This window comes from Ornithorhynchus anatinus, chromosome 5, assembly GCF_004115215.2.
Source record: "Ornithorhynchus anatinus isolate Pmale09 chromosome 5, mOrnAna1.pri.v4, whole genome shotgun sequence".
Taxonomy (NCBI): Eukaryota; Metazoa; Chordata; class Mammalia; order Monotremata; family Ornithorhynchidae; genus Ornithorhynchus; species Ornithorhynchus anatinus.
Window position 1 is genome coordinate 44,342,760 of NC_041732.1, and position 16,767 is coordinate 44,359,526.

A 16,767-nucleotide genomic window follows, 5' to 3' on the forward strand; every position below is an offset into this window, starting at 1 on the left:
GAAATCAATACTGAATTCTTCCTTAAATGATAATCAACTAATTTCTTCAATTGAAGGTCTACAAAGTTATCACATCCTCAGACAATTTCCTTCCATATTTTTCTCAAAAAAAAACCCCAAAACACTCAATATCTTAAAAAGTAACCATAAATACTGTGAAATTCGCAATGTACTTCTAACTATACATACAGAATGGACTGGAAAAAAAATAATGGCTAAAACCTTCCTAAAATAATCTACTGTTCAATAAGTACCTGTTGAAAAGAAAATGTTTTATATACAAAGTCTAAAATTTTAAATATGCTTTCACTTAAACATTTCTTCTGATGTGCATACTTTCAGAAAATACTGGAATGTTAAAAGTCCTATGTGCATTTTTCTACTCTAGTATAAGCAAAATTAAAGTGAGTGGATAAGTTCTGATAGGAATGACACTAGATAAAAAGATCAGATTCACTAGAAAGTTCACCTTTACTGTGGCAAACTATTACCAATGTCCTAGGTTAACAGAAAATGCTCAGCATATTCAAAGGTTTGTTCACATATCACTTTCTGAGTGTCAAATTAACAGCTGAGCATCAATTTCTCCTGCCCCTTGACATCGTCAAAGTTAACTTCCCTAATTATCCTAAGGAAGGCCAGTTTAATAGACTTAGTGGACTTTCATGTAACAAGTTACTAAGTAACTTGGCTAAATATCCAAACATGAGTCAAAGCCTGGAGAAGAGAAGAATATGCACAACTTTCAATTTGTCAATGGTCAGCATACCCGTCAAAATTTATATTTCATTGAGCTCATGACTTGAAACTTTTGTCTCTGCCACAGGACTCACTACGACCCAGAGCTTCCACTGGGAATAAGAGAGGCAACAAAAAGAAAACAAAGAGAGAAACTCAGAAGGTGCAGAAATGTGTTGGGAATTTTATCACACTTACAGAACCTCGAAGAAACAGAACTGGAAGTCCAATTCCAAACTTTTCTCCTAAGACTTTCACTGCAGATATAAACTGAAACGCCTGTGGCCCAAAGTCTTGTAAAGTATCTTCTGGGACATCAGTAGTGTAATAACTTGATCTAAACAGAAAGAATGATGTGGAGACCAGGATTAACAACCAAGTATACATTTCAAAATGGAAAGAGGTATAGTGGTAACTACCAGTTTTAAAATGATGGATTCACACTTTCTGTCAATCTAATTTCATTATTTATCTAGCAAGTAGAGGAGAGACAGTAATGAACGGGCTCCTTTCACTTTAATCATTATGGAATCCTAGATAATCTGAATGATGCCCCTGTCTCCAGGTAAGAATATGTTGGTATTTGTTAAGCGCTTACTATGTGCCGAGCACTGTTCTAAGCGCTGGGGTAGACATAGGGGAATCAGGTTGTCCCACGTGGGGCTCACAGTCTTAATCCCCATTTTACAGATGAGGGAACTGAGGCACAGAGAAGTTAAGTGACTTGCCCACAGTCACACAGCCGACAAGTGGCAGAGCTGGGATTCGAATTCATGAGCCCTGACTCGAATTCATGAGCCCTGACTCCAAAGCCCATGCTCTTTCCACTGAGCCACGCTGCTTCTGAATATGACTAAATCCGGTAGACAGATTGTTATTTATCCTTTTCTTAAAGATCTTCACAGGTGGAGTCCCTGACTAAACCTCTTTCAGAAGTCTACTCCACTATTTCTTGACTGGCAAAGTTATTACTTAATACATCTGAAGTCTTTCTGTTTCAGTTTAAGGTACTTTGCCTCTTCTTTGGTCCTCAGTGAATATACAGAACAATCAGTATTCTTGAAGTCCCTCTGCCTTCTATAGGCTAACAATCTCTTACTTTAACCTCTCCTCAGAGGACTTCGTCTCCAACCTTCGATTTATTTTCAGTCTTCTTCTCTGGACCTTCTCCAGTTTCTCAATATCCTGCACAAAGTTGGATGACCAAACGAGACATAGCACTCCAATAAGGGCCTGACCAATGCAGAGAAGACAGAGCAAGAGCCTAAAAGTCAGAAAGACCTGGGTTCTAACCCTCACTCTGACACTTGTCTGCTGTGTGACCTTGGGCAAATCACTTAACTTCTCTCTGCCTCAGTTGCTTCATCAGCAAAATAGGGATTAAGACTGTAAACCCGATACGGGACATGGACTGTGTCTAACCTGATTAGCTTGTATCTACCCAAGTGCTTCATATAGGGTCTGGCACATAGTAAGCACTTAACAAATACCATAGGAGGAAAAAAACTGAGGTTTCTTAGAGAAGCAGTTTGACCTAGTGGATAGAGCACAGATTTGAGAGTCCGAAGAACCTGGATTTTAATTCCAGCTCTGACATTTGTCTGCTGTGTGATCTTGAGTAAGTCACGTAACTTCTCAGTGCCTCAGTTACCTCATCTGTAAAATGGGAATTAATTCTGTCAGTCACATGTGGGACATGGACTGTGTCCAATTTAATTAGCTTGTATATACCCCATCGCTTAGTACAGTGCCTGGTACACAGTAAGCATTAAACAAATAAAATGAAAGAAGAAAAAGAAAAAAGATCAATTTCCCCAGACTGACATTTCCTGCCCCTGTTGACATTTTGTGGTACTATGGTTGTGCATTGCTGACATTCAGTGGACCATGTCTACACTTGATAACGAATCTGAGCATGTAGCTATGAAAGTTTTGGAAAGTACTCTTTCACCTGTGGCAACCTCAGAGTTCAGTTCTTCTGTACCCACCAATATATATGTGCATATGAAACCCTGTAAGTTAAAGAAAGTAAATATACCTGATAGAATTAAAACCTATTAAAATTTATACTATGGGCCGATTTCACCATTTCAAGGGCTTCCTTCAATACGGATAACTTTAAAACATAAACAGGAAAACTTCTGTCCTTATGGACATGAAATTGTGAATATAAATTTGCTTTTTAGCAAGCTGAAATTCCTTCTTTTAAGTCAAAAACTGACTTTCCAATTTTTTGAATTTTTTGGCCTATATACCTTGAACCTTGGATACTCATTGAGTGAGCTTTAGAGCACTAATTACCTAAAAGAAAAAGCGAATACCCTTAAAACTATAAAGGTAAACTTCTAAAAGCTTGAGTACACTATAAAGCCACAGTATTTTAATTAAAGAAATTCAAACTATTAATAATCTCAATAACTTTTGTTTTTTGGGTTTTTTTTTTATTTGTCCAGAGAATAAAAAGGAAGTTCTTTTAAATCCTTTAATCCTCAGGGAGCAACATTTACCTGGACCTGCAGTTATCACAGCATTTTTCAGTTCCCATGATACCTGAGGAGGCCTTTCGGAGTTGTTTGTCTTCGAAGTGAGACAAGATGATTCTACCCAAGAGAACATTGGGAATTGAATAAAAAGAACAAGAATTTACATGTTAAAATTCATTGTAGAAAATAATGAGTTGAAAAGCATCATTAGTTGATTCATCTGGGAACACATTATTTGACTTTGATTCAGATGCAGGAAAGTTTACCTTGACAAATTCCAAATGTAAGAAAAATTTGATCAAATTCTAAAGGTCTTTCAATGTTGACAATAATAGACCTAATTGTAAAGTAAAATTGTGAGTGAGGGGGAGTGAGTAATTTCTTGCTAATTCATTGAAAATGCACAATACTTACTTGCGCCTACACATACTTGAGTGAAGATATTTCTCAATCTTTGCCATCATCTTCAATTTGTACAGGCGAAATGTATCATTCTTTATCTCATTTAGAAGATGCCTGTCAATTCAAAAGAACATAAGGATGAATCAAATTACAAAGCGCTTCCAAAACTAGCTTGAAAATCTTAATGAAAAGTTTGCATTTTACATACAATCAATCACAGCATTTACAGTGCATTGTGTGCAGGGAATATGTCTTTATTGTTGTATTGTACTCTCCCAAGTGCTTAGTACAGTGCTCTGCAGAGAATAAGTGCTCAATAAATATGACTGACTGACCAACTGAGACCTTATAGTGTTTAGAGTACCATACTAAGAGCTTGGGAGATTACAATACAAAATACATCATTACGGTACTTCATACATCTGAGTTTCTGAGCCCATCCCTTCATGCCTTAATCAAACATTTGCCACCACCCTTTTGCTTCCATGACCACCCCATCTTCAACTGTTCGCTTTCCAATGGCTCCTTCCCCACTGCTTTCAAACATGCTCCCATAACTTCTATCCTAAAAAACCCATCCCTTAGTCCCACAGCTCCCTCTGATTTTTGTCACATCTCCCTCCTACCATTCCTCTCCAAACTCTTGTAGCAAACTACCCTCTGCCTCCATTTTCCTCTCCATCAATTCTCTCCCTTACCCCCTCCAATCTGACTTCTACCCTCTTCACTTCACAGAAACTGCCCTCTCTCTAGGACCACCAATGACCTAATTGCCAAATCCAACCATCTCTACTCTATCTTAATCCTTCTCAACCTCTCAGTTTTGTGGACCACAGCCTCGGGAAACGATATCTATATCTGACACTTCACTGACACTTTCCTCACCTAGTTCTCCTCTCTCTCTGGCTGCTCATTCTCAGTCTCTTTCATGGGCTCCTCCTCTGCCTCCCACATTCTAACTATGGAAGTCCTCTAAGGCTCAGTTCTAGGTCCCTTTCTATTCTACATATACACCAACTCCTTCAGAGAATTAATTCACTTGCATGGCTTCAACTACAGTTTCTATATGGATGAAATCCAAATATACATCTCCAGTCCTAATTGATCTCCTCTGCAGTCTCACAATTCCTCCTCCCTTCAGGATATATCTGCTTTAATGTCCTTCCAGCACCCTAAATTTAAATGTCCAAAACAGAACTCATCTTCCCGCCCAACCCCTTTCCACCCCCGGACTTTCCCATCACCTTAGACAGGACCCCCATTCTCCCTATCTTACAGGCCTGTAACTTTGGTATTATCCTCAACTCATCTCTCTCATATAATCCTCATATTCAATCCTGTTGGTTCTAGATTCACATCACTAAAATATGTCCTTCCTCTCCATTCAAACTGCTATTTTACTGATCCAAGCTCTTATCATAGCCCTTCTTCACTCCTGCATCAACCTCTGTGCTGACCTCCCTGCTTCTTCCCTCTCCCCACTCAGTCCTTACTGCCCAGATAATTTTTCTAAAGAAGGTTCAGGACTCCTCAAGATCTTCAGTGGATGCCCATCCATCTCCGCATGAAGCAGAAACTCCTTACAAATGGCTTTAAAGCACTCAGTCATCTTTCCCCCATCTTACTTCATTCATTTCCTAGTACAACTCCTCTAATGTCGATGTACTCACTGTTCCTTGATCTCACCTGTTTCACCACCACTTCTTGTCCAGGTCCTCTATCTGGCCTAGAACTCCCTCCCCTTCATATCCAACACACCACCTCTTTACCTATCTTCAAGGCCATATTAAAATCACAACTCCAAGAGAACTTCCCCTAAATATGCCCTCATTTCCGCTACTACCTCTCCCTTCTGCATCCCCCTTACCTTTAGACTTGTATCTTTTGAGCACTGGATATTCACTCCATTTTCAGTCCCACAGTATTTATGAACATATATTAGAGAGGTACAGTGGCTCAGTGGAAAGAGCACAGGTTTGGGAGTCAGAGGTGATGGGTTCTAATCCCAGCTCCTCCGCTTGTCAGCTGTGTGACCTTGGGTAAGTCACTTAACTTCTCTGTGCCTCAGTTACCTCACCTGTAAAATGGGGATGGAGACTATAAGCCCTAAGTGGGACAACCTGATTACCTTGTATCTACCCCAGCGCTTAGAACAGTGCTTGGCACATAGTAAGTGCTTAATAACTACCAAGATTATTATTATTATTATTACATATCTGAAATTTATTTTAATGTCTGTCTCCTGCTCTAGACTATAAACCCCTTATAGGAAGGGAAGATTTTTACCCACTATGTTGAGCTGTACTCTTCCAAGCACTTAGTACAGTGCTCTGCACACAGAAGTGAGCAATAAATACTGCTGAATGATTGATTCACTGATAAAGAGTTATTATTATTATTATGGTATTTGTTAAGTGCTTACTACGTCCCAAGCACTGTACTAAACACTGGGATAAATACAGGGTAATCAGGTTGCTCAACATGGGGCTCACAGTTTTAATCCCCATTTTCCAGATGAGGTAACTGAAGCACGGATAAGTTAAGTGGCTTGCCCAAGGTCACAGAGCAGATAAATGGTGGATCCAGGATTAGAACCCATGTCCTCTAAGTCCCAAGCCCGTGCTCTTTCCACTAAGCCACGCTGTTTCTCTATAGACAGTGCCTGCTCACAAGGAGTTTACAGACTAGAAGGGGAGACAGGCATTAAAATGCAATACAAATGACTATGTACCTAAGAGGTAGATATGGATGGAGGAAGTGTAGATATCAATGTCCTTAAGGGGACCATACCCAAGTGCACAGGTGACACAGAGGCAGGCCTATGATAGGGAAGTGAGAGCTTAGACAGGGAAGGCCTCCTGGTGGAAAGTGATTTTTCTCGGGTTTTGAAGATAATGGGAGAGAGGATGGTTGGTCAGATATGAAGGGGGAGGGAGCTCCAAGACAGAGGGAGGACATGGGCAAAGGGTCAGCAATGAGAAAAAATGAGAAAAATGATATCAAGGTACAGTGAAAAGGTTGGTGTTGGAGAAATGAAGTGTGCAGACTGGATTGTAGCAAAAGACCAGTGATACAAAGTAGGGAGGGAAGATTAGATTGAGTATTTTAAAGTGGACAGTAGGGAGTTTCTGTTTGATGTCGGGATGAATGGGTAACCATAGGAGGTTTCTGAGGAGAAGGGAGACATGGACCAAGCAGTTTTTTTAGAAAAATAATCTGTGCAGAAGAGTGAAGTATGGATTAGAGAGGGGAGAGAGGAGGCAGGGAGGTCAATGAGGAGCCTGTTGCAGTAGTGAAGATGGAACATGATAAATTCTTGGATCATGATGGTAGCAGTTTGGTTGGAGAGGAAGGGAGGACTCTAAAGATGTTGAGAAGGTAGACCTGACAGAATTTGGTGAGACAGTGCAGGCTGAATGAGACAGATGCGTAGCAGATAATGCCAGGATTACGGGCTTGTGAAACAGGGAGAATGGTGATGATGTATATAGTAATGGGAAAGTCTGGGAGAGGACAGGGATTGGGTGGGAAGATAAGGAGTTCAGTTAAGACATAATAGGCTTCAGTTGGTGGCTGGACATCCAGAGATTCCCTGAAAGCAGGATGAAATGCCACACCAGAGAGGGAGAGAGGTCAAGGCTGGAGAGATAGCCTGGGGAATCATCTGCATAGCAATGATAGTTGAAGCCATAGGAGCAAATGAGTTCACTGGTAGGGTGAGCGTAGATATGCATGTACACACTTATTGTGAAGGCTAATACTACCACAAACATAGTACCTGCTGAGTTTAAATTGCAGGACATGCCACAAATTCCCAAGTGAATACTGTTTACATTAAAAAAAAATGTAACTTGCACCTTTGTCCAAACCCACTTCTTAGCCTGAATTTACACACAACTATTAACTTTCATCAAATACCTGTTTAAGCTCATGTCTCCCGGAGCCCACAGCGTATGGCAAGAACTAGGAAGTCCGTCCCGGCCAGCCCGGCCAATCTCTTGGTAGTAGGATTCCATTTCTTTAGGTGCACCATAATGGATGACCTTGCGGATATCAGCTTTGTTAATGCCCATTCCAAAGGCAACAGTGGCCACAATACACTAAGAATAAACAGAAAAACTTAACTAGCATGCTTAATTTAAATGAATCTGTTTTTTTAAAAAAACAGAGGAAAGTGAGCATGTGGGGGAGTGGCATGAAGGAGCAAAGTGACAGGAGACTTGCTTGGGGGTTGTGACTGATCCCTATCCTCTTATGAAAGTGTCGTCTTGCTGGGCAATGCAAAATCCCCTCTTATCAGCATTCAAGCAATTAATCAATCAATCCATGGTATTTATTGAGTGTTCAGAGCATGGTACTACGCACCTGAGAGAGTACAATACAACTGAGTTGGTAGATATATGCCCTGCGCACGACAAGCTTACAGTCTAGAGGGGAAGACAGATATTAATATAAATAAATAAATTACAGCTTAATACATAAGTGCTGTGGGGCTGAGTGTGCAGTGAAGAAAGGCTGCAAATCCAAGAGGAAGGGTGATGCAGAAGGAAGTGGGAGATGAGAAAATGGGGTCCTAGTCAGGAAAGGCCACTTGGAGGAGAAGTGACCATAGAGCATGGGCTGGGAGTAGAGGACCTGGGTTCTAATCTCTGCTCCACCACATACTGGTTGTGTGATCTTGAACAAGTCACTTAACTTCTCTGTATCTCAGCTCCCTTATCCGCTAAATGGGGACTCCATATCTGTTCTTCTGACAGGTATATGAATATGTGCAATATGTGAATATGTGGTTACAGAATATCTGTCCTTTTTCAGGAAAGCCTTATGCAGGCAAAATTCCCAGAATCCAGTCCAATATAGACTGGGCCCACATGACCAGTAGCTGTGAGTCACTTTCCTCCCACAAAGAAGTGCATGGATTAGCCTAGCAATCCATGACTCCACCCATAATGAGCTCTACATTCTGAACCCTATTTTAATTTTTTATGATGATGATAATAATGGCATGTTTTAAGTGTTACTATTGCCAAGTGCTGGAGTAGATAAGACAGTCCCTATCCCACATGGGACTCGCAGTCTAAGGGTAAGGGAGAACAAGCATACAGATGAGGAAACTGAAGCATAGAGAAGTTAAGTTACTTACGCAAGGTCACACAGCAGGCCAGTGGTGGAGCCAGGATTAGCAGCTTGTCTCAGTGAATACAGCATGGGCCTGGAAGTCAGAAGGACCTGGTTCTAATCCCAGCTCCACCACTTGTCTGCTGCGTGACCTTGGGCACGTTACTTCACTTCTCTGGGCCTCAGTAACCTCATCTGTAAAATGGGTATTAAGAGTGTGAGCCCCATGTGGGACAGTGACTGTGTCCAAATTGATTAATGTGTATCTACCCCAGTGCTTAGAACTGTGCTTGGCACATAGAAAACACTTAAGTACCAATATTATTAGTAGTAGTAGTACAACCTCTAACTCCCAGGCCCATGCTCTTTCCACTAAGCCATGGTGCTTCACATGGATCTATGCATGTATGCAGTAATCTCTCCTTCATCCACCAGGACTCCAAATTCTCTAAGTAATAATTTTCAGATAAGAAGAAAAAAGATAACATTCGTTGGTAGAATTAAGCATTGGACAACAGACATAAATGCTTCCTGTCCTGCTCTGATTTTGGCCACTGGGAACATCCCAAACACAATGGGTGAAACTGAGGGAAAAATGATTCTCAGTATAAAGAAAAGTATCTTTTATTCTGGAGGCCACTCCCTTCCAGCAATTCTTGGGTTCCCCTCAATTTCTTCCAGTTCATCTCCTGGCACAGTCTCTTTTTAGCTTACAACTGGCCTCTCCATTATGCTTGCTGGAATGAGCTCAGCTTCTCCCCAATATTTAGGGGAGAAGGGATCCCTTTAAAGGTGGGCAGAGGCTCTACTTTACAAAAGTCACAAATACGCTTCTTAACTCTTGATAAAAATAACAGCCAACTAATGCCTCAGAGTACTTGCCTGTGCAAGAGGTAGAACAGCTCTAATCTACTTCAAAGATCTCTTGGGAGACATTAATTATTACAAAGGCACTTTGTAATAATTCTTGCCATAATTCAGTACTCTAAAAAACTAAATGATAATATAGTTATCAATCCAAAGGAGACTGTATTCCCCACTGCAAGAAATAACCAATTCATTTCCCCTATGAGACCATGTAAATGCAGTATATTCTCCTACCTGAATTTCATCTCTCATGAATTTATGATGGGTTTCTCTTCGTAAATTAATCCCCATGCCTGCATGATATGTACCACAGACTATATTCAGTTTCTTCAGTTCAACAGCTACTTGTTCTGTTATCTTTCTGGAAGGACAGTAGATAATGGTAGGACCTTCAAATTCTAAGACTGACCTAAAGAAGAAGAAATCAAAAACATCAACAGCATCAGAAATCTGAGAATATAAAACTGCATCTAAAACACAGTAGTCCTATAATGTGTAAGTTAGAGTCAGGGAAAATGTTGTGTCACAGAAAACTAGCATTATAGATCTCAAGTCTTAACCAATACCAAGTGCTTGTGCAAACCCGCTTCTTCTGATACTATTGTGTTAGATTCAAAGATATATTGTGGGGAAAATGCCGCTAATTTCCTATCAGTCAATCAGTAGTGTTTATTGAGTGCCTAGTGTGTACAGATCTTTGTACTACGTGCTTGGAAGATAGAGCACAGACCTGGGAGTCAGAAGAACTTGGATTCTAATCCCGGCTCCTCCACGTCTGCTGTGTGCCCTTGGGTAACTTAACTTCTCTGTGCCTCAGTTACCTCATCTCTAAAATGGGGATAAGAGTATGAGCCCTATGTCCTACCTGATTTACTTGTATCTACCCCACTGCTTAGAACAGTGCTTGGCACAAAGTAAGCACTTAAGTATTGTAATTAGCAGTCAGGATCCTTGTCCTCAAGTATTTTACAGTTTAGGAGGTGACAGTCACTAAAGTAAATTAAGAGAGTAGGAATTAATAGACAATACGAGAGATTTATATAAGTGCTATGGCTTGGGGATTGTGCATACTTAGGGTTTTAGTTGACATGGAACTGCTGATATGGCAATGGGAATATAGTAAGATAGGGATACTGGAAATTGATCTAGGAAGGCCAACTGGAGATGAGATTTGAAGGCCTTTGAAGAGGAAGAGAGCTGCAGGCTGTTAGATAATATATTCCAGCTATCCCCCATCTAAAGTTGCTCTAGCCCCTGATCATTTTAATTGTCCTTCTTTAAATATTGTAAGTCCTTTGTACGATGTGGTAGCCACAACTGTATATAATATTCCACAGTTTTACAAAGTAGCAAACTATACTTTTATAAAATTTTGTATTTCTTCATGGTTATACCTAAAATTTTGTCTTTTTAAGACTTTTGCTCAAAGGATGCGTCGATGAATTAGGGGAGCAGCTGACAATGACCTCAGGATTCGTTAATATTGGTGGGTAAGTGTAGTTGAGATAATTTTTCCTTATATGCATTACGCTATTTAAATTGAAACTCATCTCCCACTTTTTGGCCTTTTCACAGAGCTTTATGATATCTTCTTACACGAAATTCTTATTTGCACATTTCATTACCCAAAGTGTTTAGTTATCATCTAAAAACTTGGAGAGTTCACTGCATACAACTTCTTCCATGTTACTTAGGACTGTTTAATAAAACTTGGCCATACTTCACTCTGCTTCCCGGATCATTTTTCCAAAAAATAGCTCTCTACACATTTCCCAATCAATCACATTTATTGAGCCCTTACTGTGTGCAGAGCACTGTACTAAGTGCTTGTGTGAGCACAGCATAACAATATAATGAAGTGTGAGATTCATTCTCTGAAGGGCAAATCTCAAATGGTTGCCCATCTATCTCCAGATCAAACAGAAATGGCTTAGCTTTGGCTTTAAAGCCCACAGTCAACTCTGCCCCTTCTATGTAACCTCGCTCATCTCCCACTACATCTCAAACTGCACATTCACTTATGTAACATCAATTTACTTACTGTACCTTGATCTCACCTTCCTTGCTCATGTCTGCATTCCTGCCTGGAATTCCTTCTCCCTTCATATTGGACAAACGACCACTCTCTGGATCTTCAAAGCACTAGTAAAACCATTTACTTTCCAAGAAGCCTTCCCTAACTTCTTATTTCCCCACCCTATTCACTTTCTCTTCAGAGTCACCTATGCTCTGGGGTCTGAAACCTTAAAACACACTGATACTCAACCCACCCTCCCAGCCCCACAGCACTGAAGTATATTAACCTTTTATTCTGCTACTTTCCCTCTCTGTATTTTTTTTAAAACATCTCTCTCCCCCAGTAGACTGTAAGCTCTTTGTGGGAAGGGATCACATCTTCCAATTTCACTGTATTGTACTCCCCCATATTACAGTGTTCTGCACACAGCAAGCCCTCAAAAATATGACCGATCGACTATTCATTCAACTGATTCATTCAATAAGGAATGCAGAATTGGCACACTTCAAGGGCTAAACTGTTTTATATGATGAAATCAGAAAATGAGCTCTTTTTCATAAAGATTGCTTACTGACGTAAATGCTTTTGCTATGGTTTAAATGATAAAAGTGACGCGTACATGTGGAAGCAGAATGAGCTAGTGAAAAGCCCACAGGAGACTTGCGTTCTAATTCTGCTCCACCTGAAGAGCTTGCAGTGGCAGTCAGAGCAACAAAAGGAACCTGATAAAGGGCATTTAGAAAAATATGTAAATAAGCTAATCAATTTATAGACATTTTTGTGATATTTCTATAAGAAAAGAAACAGGACAAACTGTGCCTGCTTGTATCTTGCCTGCTGTGTAACTTGGGGTGAGTCAAACTCTGTTCTAAGCACTGGGATAGATACATGTTGATTAGGTTGGACACAGTCCCTGTCCCGCTTGGAGCTCACAGTTTAAGTAGTCTCCCCCAGAGAATGAAGGGCAAGCCTCAGTCTTAGACTACAGGACTAAGAGCCTGTGCAAAGGAATAGATTATTGTGATACTGGGCTTTAGAGGTGCCCCTCACACTCGACCATGCCAGGCCTTGCCAGTCGTACTCCTGTTGGGGCCTGGAGGGCAGCAAAAGAGCAGGCAGGCAAGGGTACAGCACACTGCCAAGTGGATGCAAAAACAGGGCCTGAACCTATAGCTAAGGGTGCTTTTAACAGCTGACTATATCCAACCCCTAAGGAATATGAACAACAGTAGTAAAGTGAAAAGGCTTTAATTCTGCATCTTCTGAGATTCGTGGTCTCAACCTATACATTCTCATTTGAACAAATGAATTACAGAGAGGAAATTAATAATGGCTACAAATATGTATTCTTGATTTTATGTCTGTACCTTTACATGATGATAGAACTCCTAGAAAAGTTTACATTTCAATGTCTGAGTTTCATATGTAACAAATGTGTTAAAATTTAGAAACATTACTTTCTTTCAAAATGGATGAAAGTTCAATAGAAATTATCACAATTACTTACGCATGAATTTGAGGTAAATAACCCCCAGTCATTTATAATAACAGACTACTTTCTGAACCAGACCATTTAGGAACCTAAGAGCCCATTTTAATATAATTTTGGCTGCATCCCCTAACCATTTTATCTGAGAAAAAATAAGTAGAAAACATCTAAACGGAATAATGTGGTAACTAAATTTAACAAAAGATTAAATCTCACCCTGTCTTTTTAACAAGAAACTGTTTTAGATCCTGAAGAACATTTCCTGTTTTCCGTCCAACTTCTAAGTATAGGTTAGGTCGATCAAAACCAGTACAGGTAACTTGAGGATTCTTCAACTTCAGGCAATGCATAATGTCGTCTCTGATTGAAGAGCTTGCAGTGGCAGTCAAAGCAATAACAGGAACCTGATAAAGGGCATATGGAAAAGATATGTAAATAAGCTAAAAAATGTATAGACATTTTTGTGATATTTCTATAAGGAGAGAAACAGGACAAACTGTGCAATAAGTACGCCACTAAAGATCAATTTATCCACACCTTTTACTCTAAAAGAAATATCTCTTAAACCTTAAGAGATAAGGTTTATTACTTTCCTTATCCGGTCAGCACCCTTTCCTATGTGTCTGTCATCTTTTGTAAAAGGACAAAAACATATTTTTAAAAACAGTAATATGAATTTGTCATTTTGGCTCAGCAAATACAAGGATAAATCATGCTTGGAAATACTGTCAGGTCTGTTTAGAGTGTAAGCTCCTTGTGGACAAGGAACATGCCTTGTGATTCTGTTGTATTTTCCCAAACGTTAACATAGTGCCTTCTAACCAATGGGAGCTCAACTTATTACCAATTACACAAGGATCAGGTGACTGTAAGCTTGTTGTGGGCAGCGAACATGTCTACCAACTCTGCTTTGCACATACCATCAATATTGTGGTATTGTACTTTCCCAAGCATTAGTACAGTGCTGTGCACACATGCTCAATAAATAACACTAACTGACTGATTACAAACAACCAGCAACCTCCCTGGGCCAGCCCCAGTATACGAACATGGAACTCAATGGAAGGAGTCATCTTTCTTTCTTACATACTTCAGTTCTGAAGTCAGTGGGTTTGAATGAATTCCTAGAGGACTGGGTCAGGGCTGGTACCATCCAGGCACCCACAAAAAGGGTCTGTTCCCACTGATGTCAGTACTGGGGAGAAAGGAGGACAGCAGGGAACGTGTCTACCGAATCTGTTACATTGTATTCTCCCAAGCACTTAGTACGGTGCTCTATATACACAGTAAGTGCTCAGTAAATACGATTGATGGATTGAGACAAGAGTGGACAAGCTCTAATCTCGAGGGAACTGGAAGAGCTTTCATTGGCTCCCACCTGAGTTTCAGGTCACTGCTGGGCAGGCCGAAAGTCCAGTTTGGTTTTGCCTCCCTCACGGGCATCCAAGGGCTCTTATTGCATCAGCCTCGTCACAGACCACCGTGGTTCCAGTCTTTCCCCTCATTGTCCCCACTTCACTCTACTGCTTGAGTCATTTCCTAAAACACCATTTTGCACACATCTACTCTGTTATCTCATCTGTGACATTTTAGTGTGCTAATTCAGCTAGAGGTCCAATGAAAATAGATTAAAATCATTTTTGAAATAGCTTGAAAATTGATGTGTGAATTTAAGGAATAATGACAAACCAAACCTAAGAGTTTCTTATTTACAGTCTGTTTAGGGATGCATTGATATACATGATATTGATGAGTTTTTTGTTTTATTTAATGGTATCTGTAAAGTGCTGACTGTGATCCAAGCACTATATTAAGAGCTGGGGCAGATACAAGCTAAGCAGTTTGGACACAGTCCATGTCCCATGTGAGGCTCAGATCTTAATCCCCATTTTACAGATGAGGTGACTGAGGCACAGAGAAGTTAAGTGACATCCAAAGTCAGAGAGCAGAAGTGTGTTGGGGCAAGGATTAGAACCCAGGTCCTCTGACTCCCAGGCCCATGCTCTTTCCACTAGGCCACACTACTTCCAGATGACGTGATCTAAAACCAAACTATACCCATTGATTCAATCTCAACTCACTATATTAGCACAATGCTCTGCACAAAGTATATACCCAATAATTGCTATTGATATATTCACCAGATTATCCTGAAAAATATCTGGACACACAGGAGTGACTGGGCTAAATACACAGAGCAGCAATCAATAAATTAGCTACCAAATGGAGCATTATGGATGTAGAGGAGAATTGAAGAGATGTTAGATGGTACAACCTTTACTGTTTCCATGGATGTTCATTACATAAGACAAGCATCATTCTTCATCCAGATACCCCATGCCATTATCGAACACAGAACTCGGGATGGAATAGACTGCTACTCTAATTGCTAGGTCATGGGTTCTAATCCCGGCACCATCAAATGTCTGTGTGACTTTGGACATGTCACTTCACTTCTCTGGGCCTCAGTTACCTCATCCGTAAAATCGGGATTAAGAGTGTGAGCCCTGTGTGGGAAAAGGACTGTGTCCAACCTGCCTACCTTGTATCTCTACCCCAGCGCTTAGAACAGTGCTTGGCACATAGTAAGCACTTAGCAAGTACCATTATTATCATTATTAATCCAGGAATGCCATTTCTTATATCCTATCATTCTTTTGGCTACCTGGACCCAATTTCATTACAGGAACATCTTTAATACTGGAATTTTAAAAATCTGTACTTTTAATAGGAAATAAAAACATCCTGTAAAAATGAAAGCAAGATTATTATCCAATAGGAACAACTAGCCACCCTAAATGGAATATGCTCTACTTTCAAGTCACATAAGAAAAGACAGTATTTAAAAGGAAGCAGCTTAGCCTGGGTCTGGGAGTCAGAAGACCTAGATTCTAATCGTGGCCCCAACATACATCTGCTCTGTGACTTTGGATGAGTCACTTAACTTCTCTGTGCCTCAATAACCTCATCTGTAAAATGGGGATTAAGACTGTGAGTTTCACATGGGATATGGAATGTGTCCGAGCTGATCAGCTTGTATCTACCCCAGTACTACAGTGCCTGGATCACAAATACCATTAAATAAAACACAAAAACCCACTGACATCATGTGTATCAATGCATACCTGAACAAACTATAACAAGCTCTTAGATTTGGTTTGTCATTATTTCTTATATTCACACATCAATTTTCAAGCTACTTCAAAAATGACTTTAATCTGTTTTAATTGAAACTCCAGCTGAATTAGCACACTAAAGTGTCACAGGGGAGATAAAAAAGTAGATGTATTTATTATTTTTCTAAGAATACTATGTCTACACAAATTGTTTTAGAAAAATTTTGCAGTATGTGAAACCCTTAATTAGCAGGTGGCAGTACTCCTGATAATAACAGAAATGGAAAAACAAGCCCTGACTTAAATAAATTGACTGTTTTCAAAACAGTAATTTGATCTCTACAAAACATAATTATAATTCTGCACTTGTGTGGCAGTTTCCTTCAAGACACTGAAGGTGTTTCACAAAGGGTTGTTTTTATATAGATACAGTTATGCCTTATTCTTGAATATTCAAATATGATAAATTTGTTTATTAGTGTATTTATTGTATGACTGTATGCGCAGACACATACACATACACACTCTCTCTCTCTC

The 16,767-nt window shown here is 40.0% G+C and overlaps 1 protein-coding gene across 5 annotated transcripts in view; it reads right to left on the reverse strand.

Moving 5' to 3' along the window:
• The window catches only part of WRN (WRN RecQ like helicase), a 111,707-nt gene that overhangs the window by 31,718 nt on the left and 63,222 nt on the right, over window positions 1-16,767 (reverse strand). For all 5 annotated transcript variants that reach the window (XM_029065704.2, XM_029065705.2, XM_029065699.2 and 2 more), the window contains 6 exons: window positions 13,331-13,518; window positions 9,843-10,017; window positions 7,542-7,723; window positions 3,636-3,737; window positions 3,246-3,338; window positions 937-1,075 (listed from right to left, as the gene is read on the reverse strand). In XM_029065704.2, the coding sequence (XP_028921537.1) occupies window positions 937-1,075; window positions 3,246-3,338; window positions 3,636-3,737; window positions 7,542-7,723; window positions 9,843-10,017; window positions 13,331-13,518 (879 nt within the window). The remainder of the gene's footprint in view (window positions 1-936; window positions 1,076-3,245; window positions 3,339-3,635; window positions 3,738-7,541; window positions 7,724-9,842; window positions 10,018-13,330; window positions 13,519-16,767) is intronic.